The sequence below is a fragment of the Stomoxys calcitrans genome, chromosome 1, assembly GCF_963082655.1.
Source record: "Stomoxys calcitrans chromosome 1, idStoCalc2.1, whole genome shotgun sequence".
In the NCBI taxonomy this organism is placed as follows: domain Eukaryota; kingdom Metazoa; phylum Arthropoda; class Insecta; order Diptera; family Muscidae; genus Stomoxys; species Stomoxys calcitrans.
Window position 1 is genome coordinate 227,718,930 of NC_081552.1, and position 14,822 is coordinate 227,733,751.

The window sequence follows — 14,822 nt, forward strand, 5'->3', positions numbered from 1 at the left end:
TGTATGAACATTCCATTAAGGAACAGGGGAAAACTTCTAACACATCTAGGAGTGCTGTCCGATTAAGGTTTATCTTCCATGATAGGGGAGCTCCTTTTTTATACCCTCTACGGTAGGATGGGAGTATACTAATTTCGTCATTCCGTTTGTTACTCTACTTACTTTAGTTGGCTATGACAGAACATTGCATTCCAACCGCCTCGATCTTCTGCGCTCATTCTAAAATCTCTGACACCTAGTTTCGAAATGTACCCCACCACTTGATCTTTCCATCGGGCTTTTTATCTTCCCGGATTGCCTTCTAAAGACTTCTTTGCTGGAGCTTCTTCATCCATTGTGACAACATGACCTAGCCAACACAGCCGTTGTATTTTGATGCGTGTAACTATGCTATCTTCGTCAAACAACTCGTGGTTCATACGTCGCCTATATTCTCCATTAACGCAAACTGGTGCATATATTTTACGAAGAGTCTTTCTCTTAAATACTCCAAGCACTGCCTCATCTGTTGGCAACATGACCTAGCCAACGCAGCCGTTGTATATTGATGGATGTAACTATGCTACCGTCGTCATACAGCTCATACAGCTCGTGGTTCATACGTTGCCTATATTCTCCATTAACGCACACTGTTCCATTTATTTTACAAAGAATCTTTCTCTCAAATACTCCAAGCACTGCCTCATCTGTTGGCAACATGACCTAGCCCACGCAGCCGTTGTATTTTGATGCGTGTAACTATGCTATCGTCGTCATACAGCTCGTGGTTCATACGTTGCCTATATTCTCCATTAACGCAAACTGGTCCATATGTTTTACGAAGAATCTTTCTCTCAAAAACTCCAAGCACTGCCTCATCTGCTGACAACATGACCTAGCCAACGCAGCCGTTGTATTTTTATGCGTGTAACTATGCTATCTTCGTCAAACAGCTCGTGGCTCATACGCCTATATTCTCTATTAACGCAAACTGGTGCATATATTTTACGAAGTCTTTCTCTCAAATACTCCAAGCACTGCCTCATCTGCAGACAACATGACCTAGCCAACGCAGCCGTTGTATTTTGATGCGTGTAACTATGCTATCGTCGTCATACAGCTCGTGGTTCATACATCGCCTATATTCTCCATTAACGCAAACTGGTCCATATGTTTTACGAAGAATCATTCTCTCAAATACTCCAAGCACTGCCTCATCTGCTTTCACAAGTACCCATGCCTCAGAACCATACAACAATACAGGTAGTATCAGTGTCTTGTATAGTATAATCTTCGTCTGTCGAGAGGTGGCTTTGTTTCTAAACTGCTTACTTAGTCCAAAGTAGCATCTGTTTGCCAGCATTATTCTTCGCTTAATCTCAAAACTGGTGCCATTCGTTTCGGTTAGGGTGATGCCGAGGAAGATAAAGTTACTGACTATCTCAAAGTTGTGGTTCCCAACTTTCTCCATTTTTTTTTATCTGCGTGGTTGTGCCAGGCGGTTTGGGAGTTGAAACCATCCATTTCGTCTTATCTGCATTTACTGCCAGACCCATTTTGACTGACTCTCTTTCGATTCTTGCAAAGGCTGCAGTTATTACCTCCGGAGGCCGACTTATGATGTTGTCGGCATGGGCGAGTAGCATGTGTTCTCTTGTGATTAGTGTGCCATATCTATTCACATCTACATCTGGTATAATCTTCTCCAGCAGGATATTAAAGAGTTCACACGATAGGCTGTCTCCTACCCTATAAACCGATTTAGGATTTTGATTTCTTGAGCCTCTAAAGGGCGAAATTCTTACCCGAATTGGTTGAAATTTGGCATGCGGTGTTCAGTTACGACTTCCAACATCCGTGTCAAATAAGGTCCGAATCGGTGTATAACCTGATATAGCCCCCATATTAACCGATCTCTCGATTTGATTTCTTGAGTCTTGAGCCGCAATTTGTGTCTGATTTGGCTGAAATTTTGCATGTGGTGTTCTGGTATGTCTTCCAACATCCGTGTCAAATAAGGTCCAAATCAAGCTATAACCTGATATAGCCCCCTTATAAACCGATCTCTCGATTTGACTTCTGGAGCCCATACAAGCCGCAATTTGTGTCTGATTTGGCTGAAATTTGGCATGCGGTGTTCAGTTACGACTTCCAACAACCGTGCCAAATACGGTCCGAATCGGTCTATAACCTGATATAGCCCCCTTATAAACCGATCTCCCAATTTGACTTCTTGAGGCCTTACAAGCCGCAATTTTTGTCCGATTTGGCTGAAATTTTGCATGTGGTGTTCTGTTATGACTTTTAACAACTGTGCCAAGTACGGTCCAAATCGGTCTATAACCTGATATAGCTCCCATATAAACCGATCTCTCGATTTGACTTCTTGAGGCCTTACAAGCCGCAATTTTTGACTGATTTGGCTGAAATTTTGCATGTGGTGTTCTGTTATGACTTTTAACAAATGTGCCAAGTACAGTCCAAGTCCGTCTGTAACCTGATATAGCCCCCTTATAAACCGATCTCCCGATTTGACTTCTTGAGCCCATACAAGCCGCAATTTTTGTCCGATTTGGCTGAAATTTTGCACTAAGTGTTCTATTACGACTTCCAACAACTGTGTGAAATACGGTTAACATCAGTCTATAACCTGATATAGCTCCCATATAAAGCAGTCTCTCGATCATTCTTTTTCGGTTCCTAGAAGCTTTAATTTTTGCTGGTTTGACAGAAGTTTGGTATGTGGTATAAAATTATCCCCTTAAACTATTTTTTTTTTTTGCATAAATTTTTAGCAGAATTTATGGTGGTGGGTTCCCAGGATTCGGTCCAGCCGAACTTAGCACGCTTTAACTTGTTTCAGATGTTCTAGCCAGGATTCGAACCCAGGCGATAAGCGCCTAACCTTTTCGCTACAGAGGCCTTCTTATACCCAACATTGTAATATGGAGAATCATCTTGTCAATCAACTTGTCATTCCATTTTAAACATTTCAATGAATTATTTAGGACAAAATTCTGATGCAATTTTGTAAATTTTTTTCTAAAGTTGGCATTTTATGAAATTTGTTTCCTTGGACAAAATTTCAAAGCAATTAATTTCCTTTAATAGAAAACAGATAAAATTTGAAACTTTCTCTAAAAAATGTATAAAATTTTCTCTAAAGCAAAAATTTTATCGTCAATGTGTCTAAGGGCACATACGAAATCACTGTCCATTAAAATCTTCTAAGAATCCATTCTCGCCCCGCTTAAATTTGCCTCACAGATTGCCTAACCATACGCCTTTGTAATCATTTGCTCAAGTCTCAAAGACTTCATGCTTAGAAATAGCAATTTTCCAAGAGGTCAAAGTTTATTTCCATATACCTGCTTTTATTTCATTAACATCCTTTCATCCCTGAAACAGCATCTAGCATCTCTAGCAAAGCAAAAGGTCACCACAGGGCATTTGCAATTTTCGAAAATGTTCATCAAAATCTAACCTTTATGCAGTTGCATGCTTTTCACAATATTTTAATGTTATTTTTAGAATTTATTTATTTAAATTATGCTCATAAAACCTTTTCATTTCTATTTCAGTTGCAATTTATTTTCAATTGTCCTCTGTCCTCTGTGTTTGCTGCTGTGTGAGTGTGTCCTAACTTCCGTTGAGAGAGTGAGTGAGTGAGTGTGTGTGTGTGCTGGAGGCAACTGATTTCAGTTCATTCGCCATATTGCCAAGGACATCTAGCACTACTACAGTGACAGCTAGCACAGGCGAATCTCCACCACAGTTAAGTTTAGAAAATGAATATGCAGACTGTCCAGTACTTGGGTGCAGTGCACCAACAAGCCACACCCCCACCACCACCACTGCCCTTCCGCTTTAATGGACCTCCAATGCAACATCAACATCAACAGCATCAGCCTCATCATGGACAGCATCTTCAACATCAGCAACAGCATTCGCATGTCCAACAATCACCTTGGTTTGTTGGCAGCAATGGCAGTGTGGCTAATGTGGCCATTGCTAATGGTGGGGGTGTCAACGAGATTGCTGCTGCTGGCGGTGGTGTCTCGAATCCAGCTAATGCTGGTTTTATGCCAAATACAAATCCAATTTGCAGTACTACACCAATTAAAGGAAATGTAAGTGAATTAAATAGTTGTTGTAGTTTTTGTGCCCCCTTCCCCCCACTACCACACTATCCCCTGTTGCCCTGCTTTGCAGTGCTACAAACAAAATTAATTACCTTTTTTAATACTTGGTTAAGTACGAATATCCAACACCCCCCAGTAAAACGACGGTAAGACCTTTTAGTGACTAGAACTACGAACATGAAATAGACGCAAAATGATAAATGAAACATATTCGTGCCACTTCAGGTGGTTGGTCGAAAGGCCGTTTTCTTGGAAATGGCTGAGAATTGTTGCCATTTATTTAATTTTAAGTTTGTGTTTTAATTAAATTTAAAAGTTTTAGCTATTTAAACGGGGGAATACAGAGGCTTGAAGTCCATTGGACAATTATTGGGTTGCCCAAAAAGTAATTGCGGATTTTTTAAAAGAAAGTAAATGCATTTTTAATAAAACTTAGAATGAACTTTAATCAAATATACTTTTTTTACACTTTTTTTCTAAAGCAAGCTAAAAGTAACAGCTAATAACTGACAGAAGAAAGAATGAATTACAGAGTCACAAGCTGTGAAAAAATTTGTCAACGCCGACTATATGAAAAATCCGCAATTACTTTTTGGGCAACCCAATATATCACCAGCCGAACCGGGCCCGCTCCGCTGCACCTTCTAAAACTCTCTGCAAATGCAAATTTTGCCCATGAACATTCCACTTAGGAACAGGGGCAAACTTCTCACATATCAAGGACTGCAGTCCGATTCAAGTTTTGAGCTCAATGATAAGGGGCCTCCTCTTTATAGCCGAGTCCAAACGGCGTGCCGCAGTGCGACACCTCTTTGGAGAGAAATTCTACATGGCATAGTACCTCACAAATGTTGTCAGCATTAGGAGGGGAAAACCACCGCTGAAAATGTTTCTGATGGTCTCACCAGGATTTGAACCCAGGCGTTTAGTGTCATAGGGGGATATGCTAACCTCTGCGCTACGGTGGCCTTCTTCCTTAACTCTATAATATCATTTTAGGATGGGGACACTTCGCCCTAAATGCGGCTATCGAATTGGTGCCATTGTAGTCTATGATACTAAACGCGTTCGTATCCTGGCAAGAGCATCGGACAAAGCAGTGGTAATCGCCTCCTAATGTTGGCGACAGTTGCGAGGTACAATGCCATGCATGGTCATTTAAAAAATATTCCCAAAGAGGTGTCGCACTGCGGAATGCCGTTAGGACTCGGCTGTAAAAAAGGTCCCTTATCATTGAGTTTAAGCCTGAATCGGAAAGCACTCCTTCATGTGTAAAAATTTGCCCCTTCTCGATTCCTGGTGGTAATGTTCTTCCTTAGGGTAATGTCCTTATTAGGGGAGGGATGGCACCTCAGACATTTCGTCTCAAATATGGATATCAAATTCGTGCTGCTCTTCCAAATCCCTTTAATTTGAGCCTCATATTACCATGGCCGGTAAATATGAACCGTTTGGAGGGTGTTTTGGGGTTGGGGCGGCCACCCGCACTTGGCACTGAAAATAGATATCAAATTCGTTCTGTATTCCCAACGGAAATGAAGATCAGTTAAGGGGGTGTTTTAGCGCGTACCCCAAAACACTTGGCTCCAAAATTGGATATCAAATTCGTTTTCTACTCTCAAAAACCTTTCATTTGAGTCCCATATTGTCATAATGAGTCAAATTACTCCTTTGACGTATCTTTAGGAGAAGAGCACCAATATGATATCCACATTGGGGCGAAATATCTGAAAGGCCGTACCAGTACCCCCAAGCTGGACTTTCCTGAACGTGCCAGTATTATAAGAGAGATAATATAAGAGAGTGTGAGAAGGCGCAACGGAGAGGGCTATGTCCAGCTAGTTTATATCTTAAAGGCGTTTTCGCAATGAATTCACTGTAAGTAAAACCTACCAAACTACGGCCCTTGAAGCCTTCACACCTAAATGTGTCGAATGAGATTTTCACAAAAAACAAGGCAAAAAATTTAAAGAAGACTAACTTTTGTTTTTGTACCCAGCACCGTAGGATGGGGGTATATTTATTTTGTCATTCCATTTGCTACACATCGAAATAACCATTTCCGACTCTCTAAAGTATATATATTCTTGATCAGCGTAAAAATCGAACAAGTTCTAGCCATGTCCTTCCATCCGTTCGCCCGTCTGTCTGTTGAAATCACGCTACAGTCTTTAAAAATAGAGATATTAAGCTGAAATTTTGCACAGATTCTTTTTTTGTCCATAAACAGGTTAAGTTCGAAGATGGACTATATCGGACTATATCTTGGTATAGCCCCCATATAGACCGATCCGCCGATTTAGGGTCTTAGGCCCATAAAGAACACATTTATTATCCGATTTTGCTGAACTTTGGGACAGTGAGTTGCGTTAGGCCATACGACATTTTTCTTCAATTAAGGCCAGATCGGCCCAGATTTTGATATAGCTGTTATATAGACCGATCGGCCGATGTAGGGTCTTAGGCCCCTAAAATCCACATTTATTATCCGATTTTGCTGAAATTTGGTACTGTGAGTTGTGTTAGGCCCTTCGATATTTGTTTTTAATTTGGTCCAGATCGGTCCAGATTTGGATATAGCTGCCATATAGACCGATCTCTCGATTTGTGGTTTTGGGCCCATAAAAGGCGCATTTATTGTCCGATGTTGGCGAAATTTGGGACAATGAGTTAAATAAAGCCCCTCGACATACTCCTGCAATATGGCTCAAATCGGTCCAGATTTGGATATAGCTGCCATATAGACCGATCTCTTGATTTAAGGTCTTGGGCCCATAAAAGGCGCATTTATTGTCCGATGTGTTAGGCCCTTTGACATTCTTCTTCAATTTGACTCAGATCAGTCCAGATTTTGATATAGCTGCCATATAAACCGATCTCTCGATTTAAAGTTTTGGGACCAAAACAGGCGCATTTATTGCCCGAATTCGCTGAAATTTGGGACAGTGCGTTCTGTTAGGCCCTTTGACATCCTTCTTCAATTTGGCGTTAATCGGTCCAGATTTGGATATAGCTTTCATATAGACCGATTCGCCAAAATAGGGTCTTGGGATTGAAATTTGGGACAATGAGTTGTGTTAGGCCCTCCAACATCCTTCTTTGATTTGGTCCCGATCGGTCCAGATTTGGATATAGCTGCCATATAGACCGATCTCTCGATTTAAGGTTTTGGGGACATAAAAGGCGCATTTATTGTCCGATTTCGCCCAATTTGGGGACAGTGAGTTGTGTTAGGCTCTACGACATTTTTCTGCAATTTGGCCTAAGTCGGCCCAGATTTGGATATAGCTGCCATATAGACCATTCTCTCGATTTAAGGTTTTGTGGCCATAAAAGGCGCATTTATTGTCCAATTTCGCCGAAATTTGGGACAGTAATTTGTGTTACGCTGTTCGACATTTTTCTGCAACTTGGCCTAAATCGGTGCAGATTTAGATATAGCTGCCATATAGACCGATATCTCAGTTTAAAATCTTGGCCCCATAAAATGGTGAAAATTTTTCAAATTTTCTACAGCGCTTAGGTTGTTTGACAATATTTTGCCATCCATCCTTTGTATTCATCACTAGTTCAATCAATTTTACCGTAAACAAAGTCTCAACGTTTTTCCTAAAAGAAGTTTAGTTGACGTTAATTTCGTTTATGGCTAATGAATTATTTTTTTGCGTGTACATGCAATGTTCGACCCATTTGCTGTGGCTAGATTTTTTGGACTTAACTCCTACACTAGATATTCGAATACCTTATATCTATGCCAACAATATTACAATATCGTAACTTTGTCTTTCTTCAATCTTTAATTTTATTAAGAATAATAATCTCCCAACTACTACTATCTTCAATGCTTACAAAGCCATAGTCTCTTGGGAATATTGTCCAAAACTTTGCAAACTAATATTAATTAAGAGCAAATCTCATGTGAAATTGTAATATTTGCTCCCTGTGCTTGGCCAAGAGATAGCAGATTAAGCTGCAACATAGACTATGTTGCTGATACTCTCAAATCCTGCAACAAGACCCATTCTATTCCAAGGATGTAGGCGTTTTCAAACTGCAATAAAATGCATTTTGACTGCTAACGACCATACGAAAAGATTTCAAATTACAAAAAAAAAAAACAACAAACAAGAATGTATTTTCCTTCTCCTCCATCTGCTCCCAGAGCAAGTCCAACCATCCCTTAAATAAAACCCTGCGCTCTTAAACTGCCGCAGATATTTAATATGAGCCGCTGCTACTTCCACTGCAGCTACAAGGCCTTACAACATCACAGATGGCTATAACTTTAACAAAAGTTGGTTTAAGCCATGCCTGAGGATTATTTTCTAGTATACGGACCACTCGTATATGAAAATGTGTAAGTTTAACATTGGCCTTTTCTGGCGAAGATTTAATTTATTGCCAGCCCCTATCTGTATGAACAAACAAAAAGGAACAACGCCAAAAAAATAATAATAAGCGCAAAAATAAATAGAAAAAAAAATCCTGCAAAGGAAATAAAGCCTCAAGCATCGAATACCATCGTGAGCATACACCATAGCTTTTCCATAAAGATCAAAGGCGCTGTTGGCCAATAGCTGCAACAACAACAACAACTACTACTGGCAACTGGCAAAAGGATGCGTTTGTTCGAGAGGCCTTGTCAAAATGGAAAGCAAACATTTTTACATAATGAAAAATGACCGAGACATATAAAAACCATTAAGGAAGGGCAAAAGTCGGGCGGTGCCGACTGTATAATACCCTACACCTACCCTATAAGTACAAAGTGGGAGCTATATCCAAATCTGAACCAATTTTAAAGGACCTCGGCGAATGGTTTTTGATGGGTTTTTAAACAATCCGTATCAAATTACGAACAAATATGTAAAAACTACGATTGACAAATGACAACATTATTGCAAATTACCCAAAATCTAACGAACATATATATATGGGAGCTATATCTAAATCTGAACCGATTTAGAACAAACTTCTCAGATACTGTGTTAGTCGTCAAGGGGAGCGTTGTGCAAAATGTTCGCAAGATTGGTTAATAAATGCGCTTGCTGTGGCTCTAGGAGTGAAAATCGGGCGATATATATATATATGGCAGCTATATCTAAATCTGGGCCGATTTTTATGAAATTCAACAGTAATGTCGGAAGTCATAGGAAAATCCCTCCTGCCAAATTTCGAGGGAATCGGTTAACAAATCAGCACTTTACTGCAATATTTCTCGAAATCGGACGAACATATATACGAGAGATATATCTAAATCTTAACCGATTTGGAGGAAACTCCTCAGATCTTGTGGTAGTTGTCGAAGAAAGCGTTGTACCAAGTTTTGGAAAGATTGGTTAATAAATGCGCTTGCAGTTGCTCTAGAAGGGAAAATCGGGCGATGTATATATATGGCAGCTTTATCTAAATCTGAACCGATTTCCGTGAAATTCAACAGTAATGTCGGGAACCATAAGAAAATCCTTCATAACAAATTTCAAGAGAATCGGTTAACAAATGAGCATTTTGCAATATTTCTCAAAATCGGGTGAACATATATATGGGAGCTATATCCAAATCTGAACTGATTTCTATGAACTTCACCAATAATGTCGAGAGCCATAAGAAAATCCTTCATAACAAATTTCAAGAGAATCGGTTAACAAATGAGCGTTTAATTGCAATATTTCTTAAAATCTGTCGAACATATACATGGGAGCTATATCCAAATCTGAACCGATTTCGACTAAACTTTTTCGATATTGTGGAAGTAGTTGAGAAAAGCGTCGTACAAATTTTTGGCAAGATTGGATAATAAATGCGCTTGCATTGGCTCTAGGAGTGAAAATCAGGCGATATATTTATATGACAGCTATATCTAAATCTGAACCGATTTATATGAAATTCACCGTTAATGTCGAGAGCCATAAGAAAATCTTTCCTGCCATATTTCGAGAGAATCGGTTAACAAATGAGCACTTTAAAGCAATATTTCTCAAAATCGGGCGAACATATATATGGGAGCTATAACTAAATATAAAACGATTTAGAACAAACTTCTCAGATACTGTGGTTGTCGTCAAGGGGAGCGTTGTGCAAAATGTTCGCAAGATGAGTCAAACAATGCGCTTGTAGTGGCTCCAGAAGTGAAAATCGGGCGATATATACGGGCACTTTGAAGAAGTGCGGTCCAATGATGCCACCAGCCCATAAACCGCACCAAACCGTGAATTTTGCTGGATGCATTGGTAGCTCTTGCAATGCTGCTGGCTTATCTCCACTCTAAGATCGACAATTCTTATGGCAATTTTACTGTCGGTAAAGATGTTCACACTCGACGTCCTCGCGTTAACACCACACCACTTCACGCATTCCGTGATCGCTCGGATCTCCGCCTGCAGGACCGTATTATGGTCAGGCAGTCTACAACAACTCTCAGTCCCTGGATTCTCAATGTAAACCCCCAGGCCTACTCTGTCCTCTAGCTTTGGTCCATCCATGTAATATGATCAGAAGGGCAATACTAGGATTCCGTCAATCCAAGAGTGTGCCGCTGGCAGCAGTGCCTCGCACTCGACCTCAAGGTTCATCCCAGGTATCCGATCGGAAACCTCTTCCCTTCCTTCCAAGTTTCCTGTCGTCGCCTCGATTATACCGCGATGGTATGAGCTACTTCCATCCTCAATCCATTCTCCCATCGCCTTAAGTCTTATGGCCGCAGTGGCTGCCTCACACTTAATTTGTATGTCAATGGGTCGGATATCTAAAATAGTGTCTGGTTTTGAGTAGAAAGGATGTAAGGCTTATGGGTCTGTAGGCCTTTGGTGTCGCATAACTTGCCTTGCCTGGCTTGGGTATAAACACCCACCCTTGTCTCCTGCCAGGCTTTCGGAGTATATGAAAGTCCTATGCACGCTGTGAAAATTTTGGCCAGACGAGGCGCCAGATAGTCGGCCTCTTTCTGTAGTAACGTCCGGGAGACTTAAATGGTCTAAAGCTCCCAAGGATTGAGCCCCTACAAGCCGCAATTTTTGTCCTATTTGGCTGAAATTATGCATGAAGTGTTATATTGTGACTTCCACCAACTCTGGTAAGTACGGTACAAATCGGTCTATAACCTGATATAGCTCTCATATAAGCCGATCTCCCGATTGGACTTCTTGATCCCTTACAAGCGACAATTTTTGTTCGATTTGGCTGAAATTTAGCATGTGGTATTTTGTTATGACTTCCAAAAACTGTGCTAAGTACGATCCAAATCGGTTTATAACCTGATATAGCTCCCATATAAACCGATCTCCCGATTTGACTTCTTGAGCCCTTACAAGCCTAAATTTTTCCTCCGATTTGGCAGAAAATGTTCCGTTCCAACAGCCATGCCAAATATGATTCGAATGGGTCTAAAAACAGATATAGCCCCCATATTAACCGATCCCCGGATTTGACTTTTTGAGACCTTAGAAACCTTAATTTTAATCCGATTTGGCTGAAATTTGGAACAAAGACTTGAGTTATGACTTCCAAAGTACATGCCAAGTATGATTCGAAGCGGTCTATAAACAGATAAATCCCTCATATAAGCCGGTCCCCGACTTTTACTTCTGCAGCCCTTAGAAACGTAAATTTTCATCTCATTAGGTTGAAATTTGGCCCAAAACCCTCTCATCTCATATATAAAACTCAATTTGTGTTTGTTTGTAGGTTTGTGTGGTGGGCGGACCCTCCCCCTTACCCTAATTTTCAGAAACGCCAGATCTCGGGGATGGATGGTGCGATTTAAACGAAATTTTGTGTGCTCTCATATAGTACCCTAAAAATAAAAATTTCGTATCCAAATTTCGGATGGGGTACCTAGGGCGGGCGCCCCACCCTAAAACCTACCAAACATATATTTAGACCAATCATGACAATATGGGACTGAAATGAAAGGTATTTAGGATAAGAAAACGTATATGATATCCAATTGTCGGACCATGAGCTAGGGGGACCACCCCTTCCCCAAAACACCCCTAAATCGGACTTATTTACCGACCATGGCAATATGGGACTCAAATGAAAGGTATTTGCGAATAAGATACGAATCTGATATCCAAATTTGGGACAAAGTTTCTGGGGGTCCACCCCTTCGCCAAAACTCCCCCCAAACAGGACATATTGCTGACATTGGCAATATGGGGCTTAAATAAAAGGTATTTGAGTGTAGAACACGAAACTGATATTCAAATGTGGGACCAAGTGTTTGAGGGCCGCCCATCTCGGAGAACATCCCCCAAAGAAGACAAATTAACGACCAAAGCAATATGGGCCTCGAATGAAAGGTCTTTGGAAGTAAAGCACGAATCTAACATCATTATTCAGGAAAAGTGTCTATGGGGCCACCCCCACCCCCATAACATATGAGGCAATATGAGGCTCAAATCAGAAGGATTTTAGAGTAGAACACGAATCTGATATATATTTTCAAAGCCAAGTCACTGAGTGGCCGTCCCATCCCCCAAAACACTCCCCAAATTGGACATGTTTGCCGACTATGGAAAAATGGAGCTCAAATGAAAAGTTTTTGGGAGTAGACCACGTATCTGATATCAACATTAGGGACCAACTGTCTAGGGAATGTCCCACCACCATAACAACCCCCAAATAGGTCGTAATAAGACAATTTGGGCCTTAAAGAGAGTGGAACTAAATATTCATAGTTTTTAGGGCCAATACCCCAAACCGGACATATTTGCTGACTTTTGCAATAAGGAGTTTAAATGAGATTAGATAACGAATGTGATATCCAATTGGGGTAGACCCAATTTTCTGGGGGTTTACCCCTTTCCCAAAATACCCCACACACAGCAATTTTTTAGTGTCCATCGCAATATGGGGCTCAAATGAAGGTATTTTGGGAGTAGAATACGAATTTGATATCCAACTGTAGGACCATGTATTTAGGGCGTCACCCCTCCCCCAAAACACCCCCCAAGGGGTAAACATTTTTCGACAATGCCAATATGTGGCTCAAATGTAAGGTATTTGAGATAAGAAAATGAATTTGATAACCTATTTTGGGGCTATGTGTTTGGGCGACGCCCCATCCTGTAAACTCCCCCTAAAACCAATGGCAATATGGGGGTTTAACTAAATGGTATTTGAGAGAACTCTTCGATGCTGATATTTTTTCAGGCCCATGTCCCTGGGGGACCTCCACACCCCCGAAAACTCCCCTAAATCAGATATCAGATGAGAATATCGGGAAGTGAAATGAAGTATTTTAAGAATGGAGTAAACCTTACATCCAACTTAAATTTGTAGACCAATAACGATCATGTGGGCTTCAGATAAAGGCACTTATATTGTTAAACTGTTAGTCAAGCGATTTGCTATTACTATTTCACTAAAAGCTCTTTAATTTTCGAAAATAAATATTCAAAGGAAAATTTTATTCCATATAAAGTAAAAGAAGGCGCAGCAGAGCGGGCCCGGGTCAGCTAGTACAACATACAACATCTATGCCAAGTTTGCCAAGTCTTCGGGTCGACGCAGTCCGAGTTAAGTTCGTGGGCGACGAATACGCATGCAACACTGTGGAACAGCGAAACGGTCGGTAGGACGGCGAAAATCCTATGGGGGGATCCAGATCGTGATAAGACGAGGCTACTACTGGAAGGAAGCAAGAAGGAGGTCAGTTTAGCTATTGGCAACATGACGGGACACATAGGACTACGAGCTCACTTATGTGAGTATGGTGCGGCAAGTGATAGCATGTGTAGGGCATGCGGGGAGAATGACGAAACTTTGGAGCATTTCCTTTGCCATTGCCCGGCTTTCGCGTCCAACAGATACCGGAACTTAGTTGGGGACACTATAGGAGACATGAACCAAATTAGGAGAGTGGCATGGAAAACAATTAAGGATTTTGTAAATCGCACGGAATTCCTATCATAGAATTTCATTTTCGAGGTTACTTTTTTGTATTTAGAGCGCACAACAAGCCGAATAGAAGGTATACACTGTAAATAGTTTTGTATTTCCAAACTGTTTGCTTTATTCAGTTTGATTTAAACGCATTGCTGCTGCGTATTTCCTTTAGCTTCTCACTTTTCAACAGTTTACGAAAAGTGGCACATCCCTATTCATACACATCTAACTGAAACATCCATGCCATTCATCAAATCATTGATTCGACTGAACCTAATTTCATTAGACTTGTTAAACAATAAACCATGATTGTATTAAATCCAATTTTAGACCGCAATAACTTCGATTCTAACAAACAAAGGCAACAGCAAAGGTAAACACACATCAAATGTTGCAAATTATGTTCACCATTCGAGTTGGGAAGGGAGAGAGAGAGCTTGCAGCCGAAATTGAAAGTGCATAAATAGTAGTTGAAAATCAGTTGGCATCAGTTATTGTTTGCAATTACTTCAAATTGATGGGATACCTTCTGTATACGGTATAACAAATATTTAAATGGCCATTCTATTATTAATTGAAAATGTTGCCCCAATGTATGGAGGATATTACAAACATGTTATTAATTTATAATATGAAATCAAATTGACTTTTGAGTTTTGCATCAATATTTTTCAAAGTTTCCAACTGTCAATGTTGCTAGTAGCAATTTGTAATAATACGGGTATACATTCATATTTAATGGTTATGAGTTATTGGGTTTTTTTGTTGCTGCATGTAAGAGAGGTATTTTAAGCTGCTTTAAAATGAAATGTG

General features: G+C 40.4%; 1 protein-coding gene and 1 long non-coding RNA gene across 4 annotated transcripts in view; one reads left to right on the forward strand and one right to left on the reverse strand.

The window, feature by feature from the left end:
- The first annotated feature begins 3,552 nt into the window (after positions 1-3,552).
- The window catches only part of LOC106087630 (protein alan shepard), a 241,489-nt gene continuing 230,219 nt past the window's right edge, over positions 3,553-14,822 (forward strand). For all 3 annotated transcript variants that reach the window (XM_013252745.2, XM_013252747.2, XM_013252746.2), the window contains exon 1: positions 3,553-4,109. In XM_013252745.2, coding sequence (XP_013108199.2) covers positions 3,768-4,109 — 342 coding nt within the window. In that variant the 5' untranslated portion in view covers positions 3,553-3,767. The remainder of the gene's footprint in view (positions 4,110-14,822) is intronic.
- LOC106087631 (uncharacterized) lies at positions 14,109-14,622 on the reverse strand. The gene is made up of 2 exons (XR_001221298.2): positions 14,536-14,622; positions 14,109-14,445 (listed from the first exon to the last, which is right to left on the reverse strand). It is a non-coding gene; the product is annotated as an uncharacterized LOC106087631 (long non-coding RNA).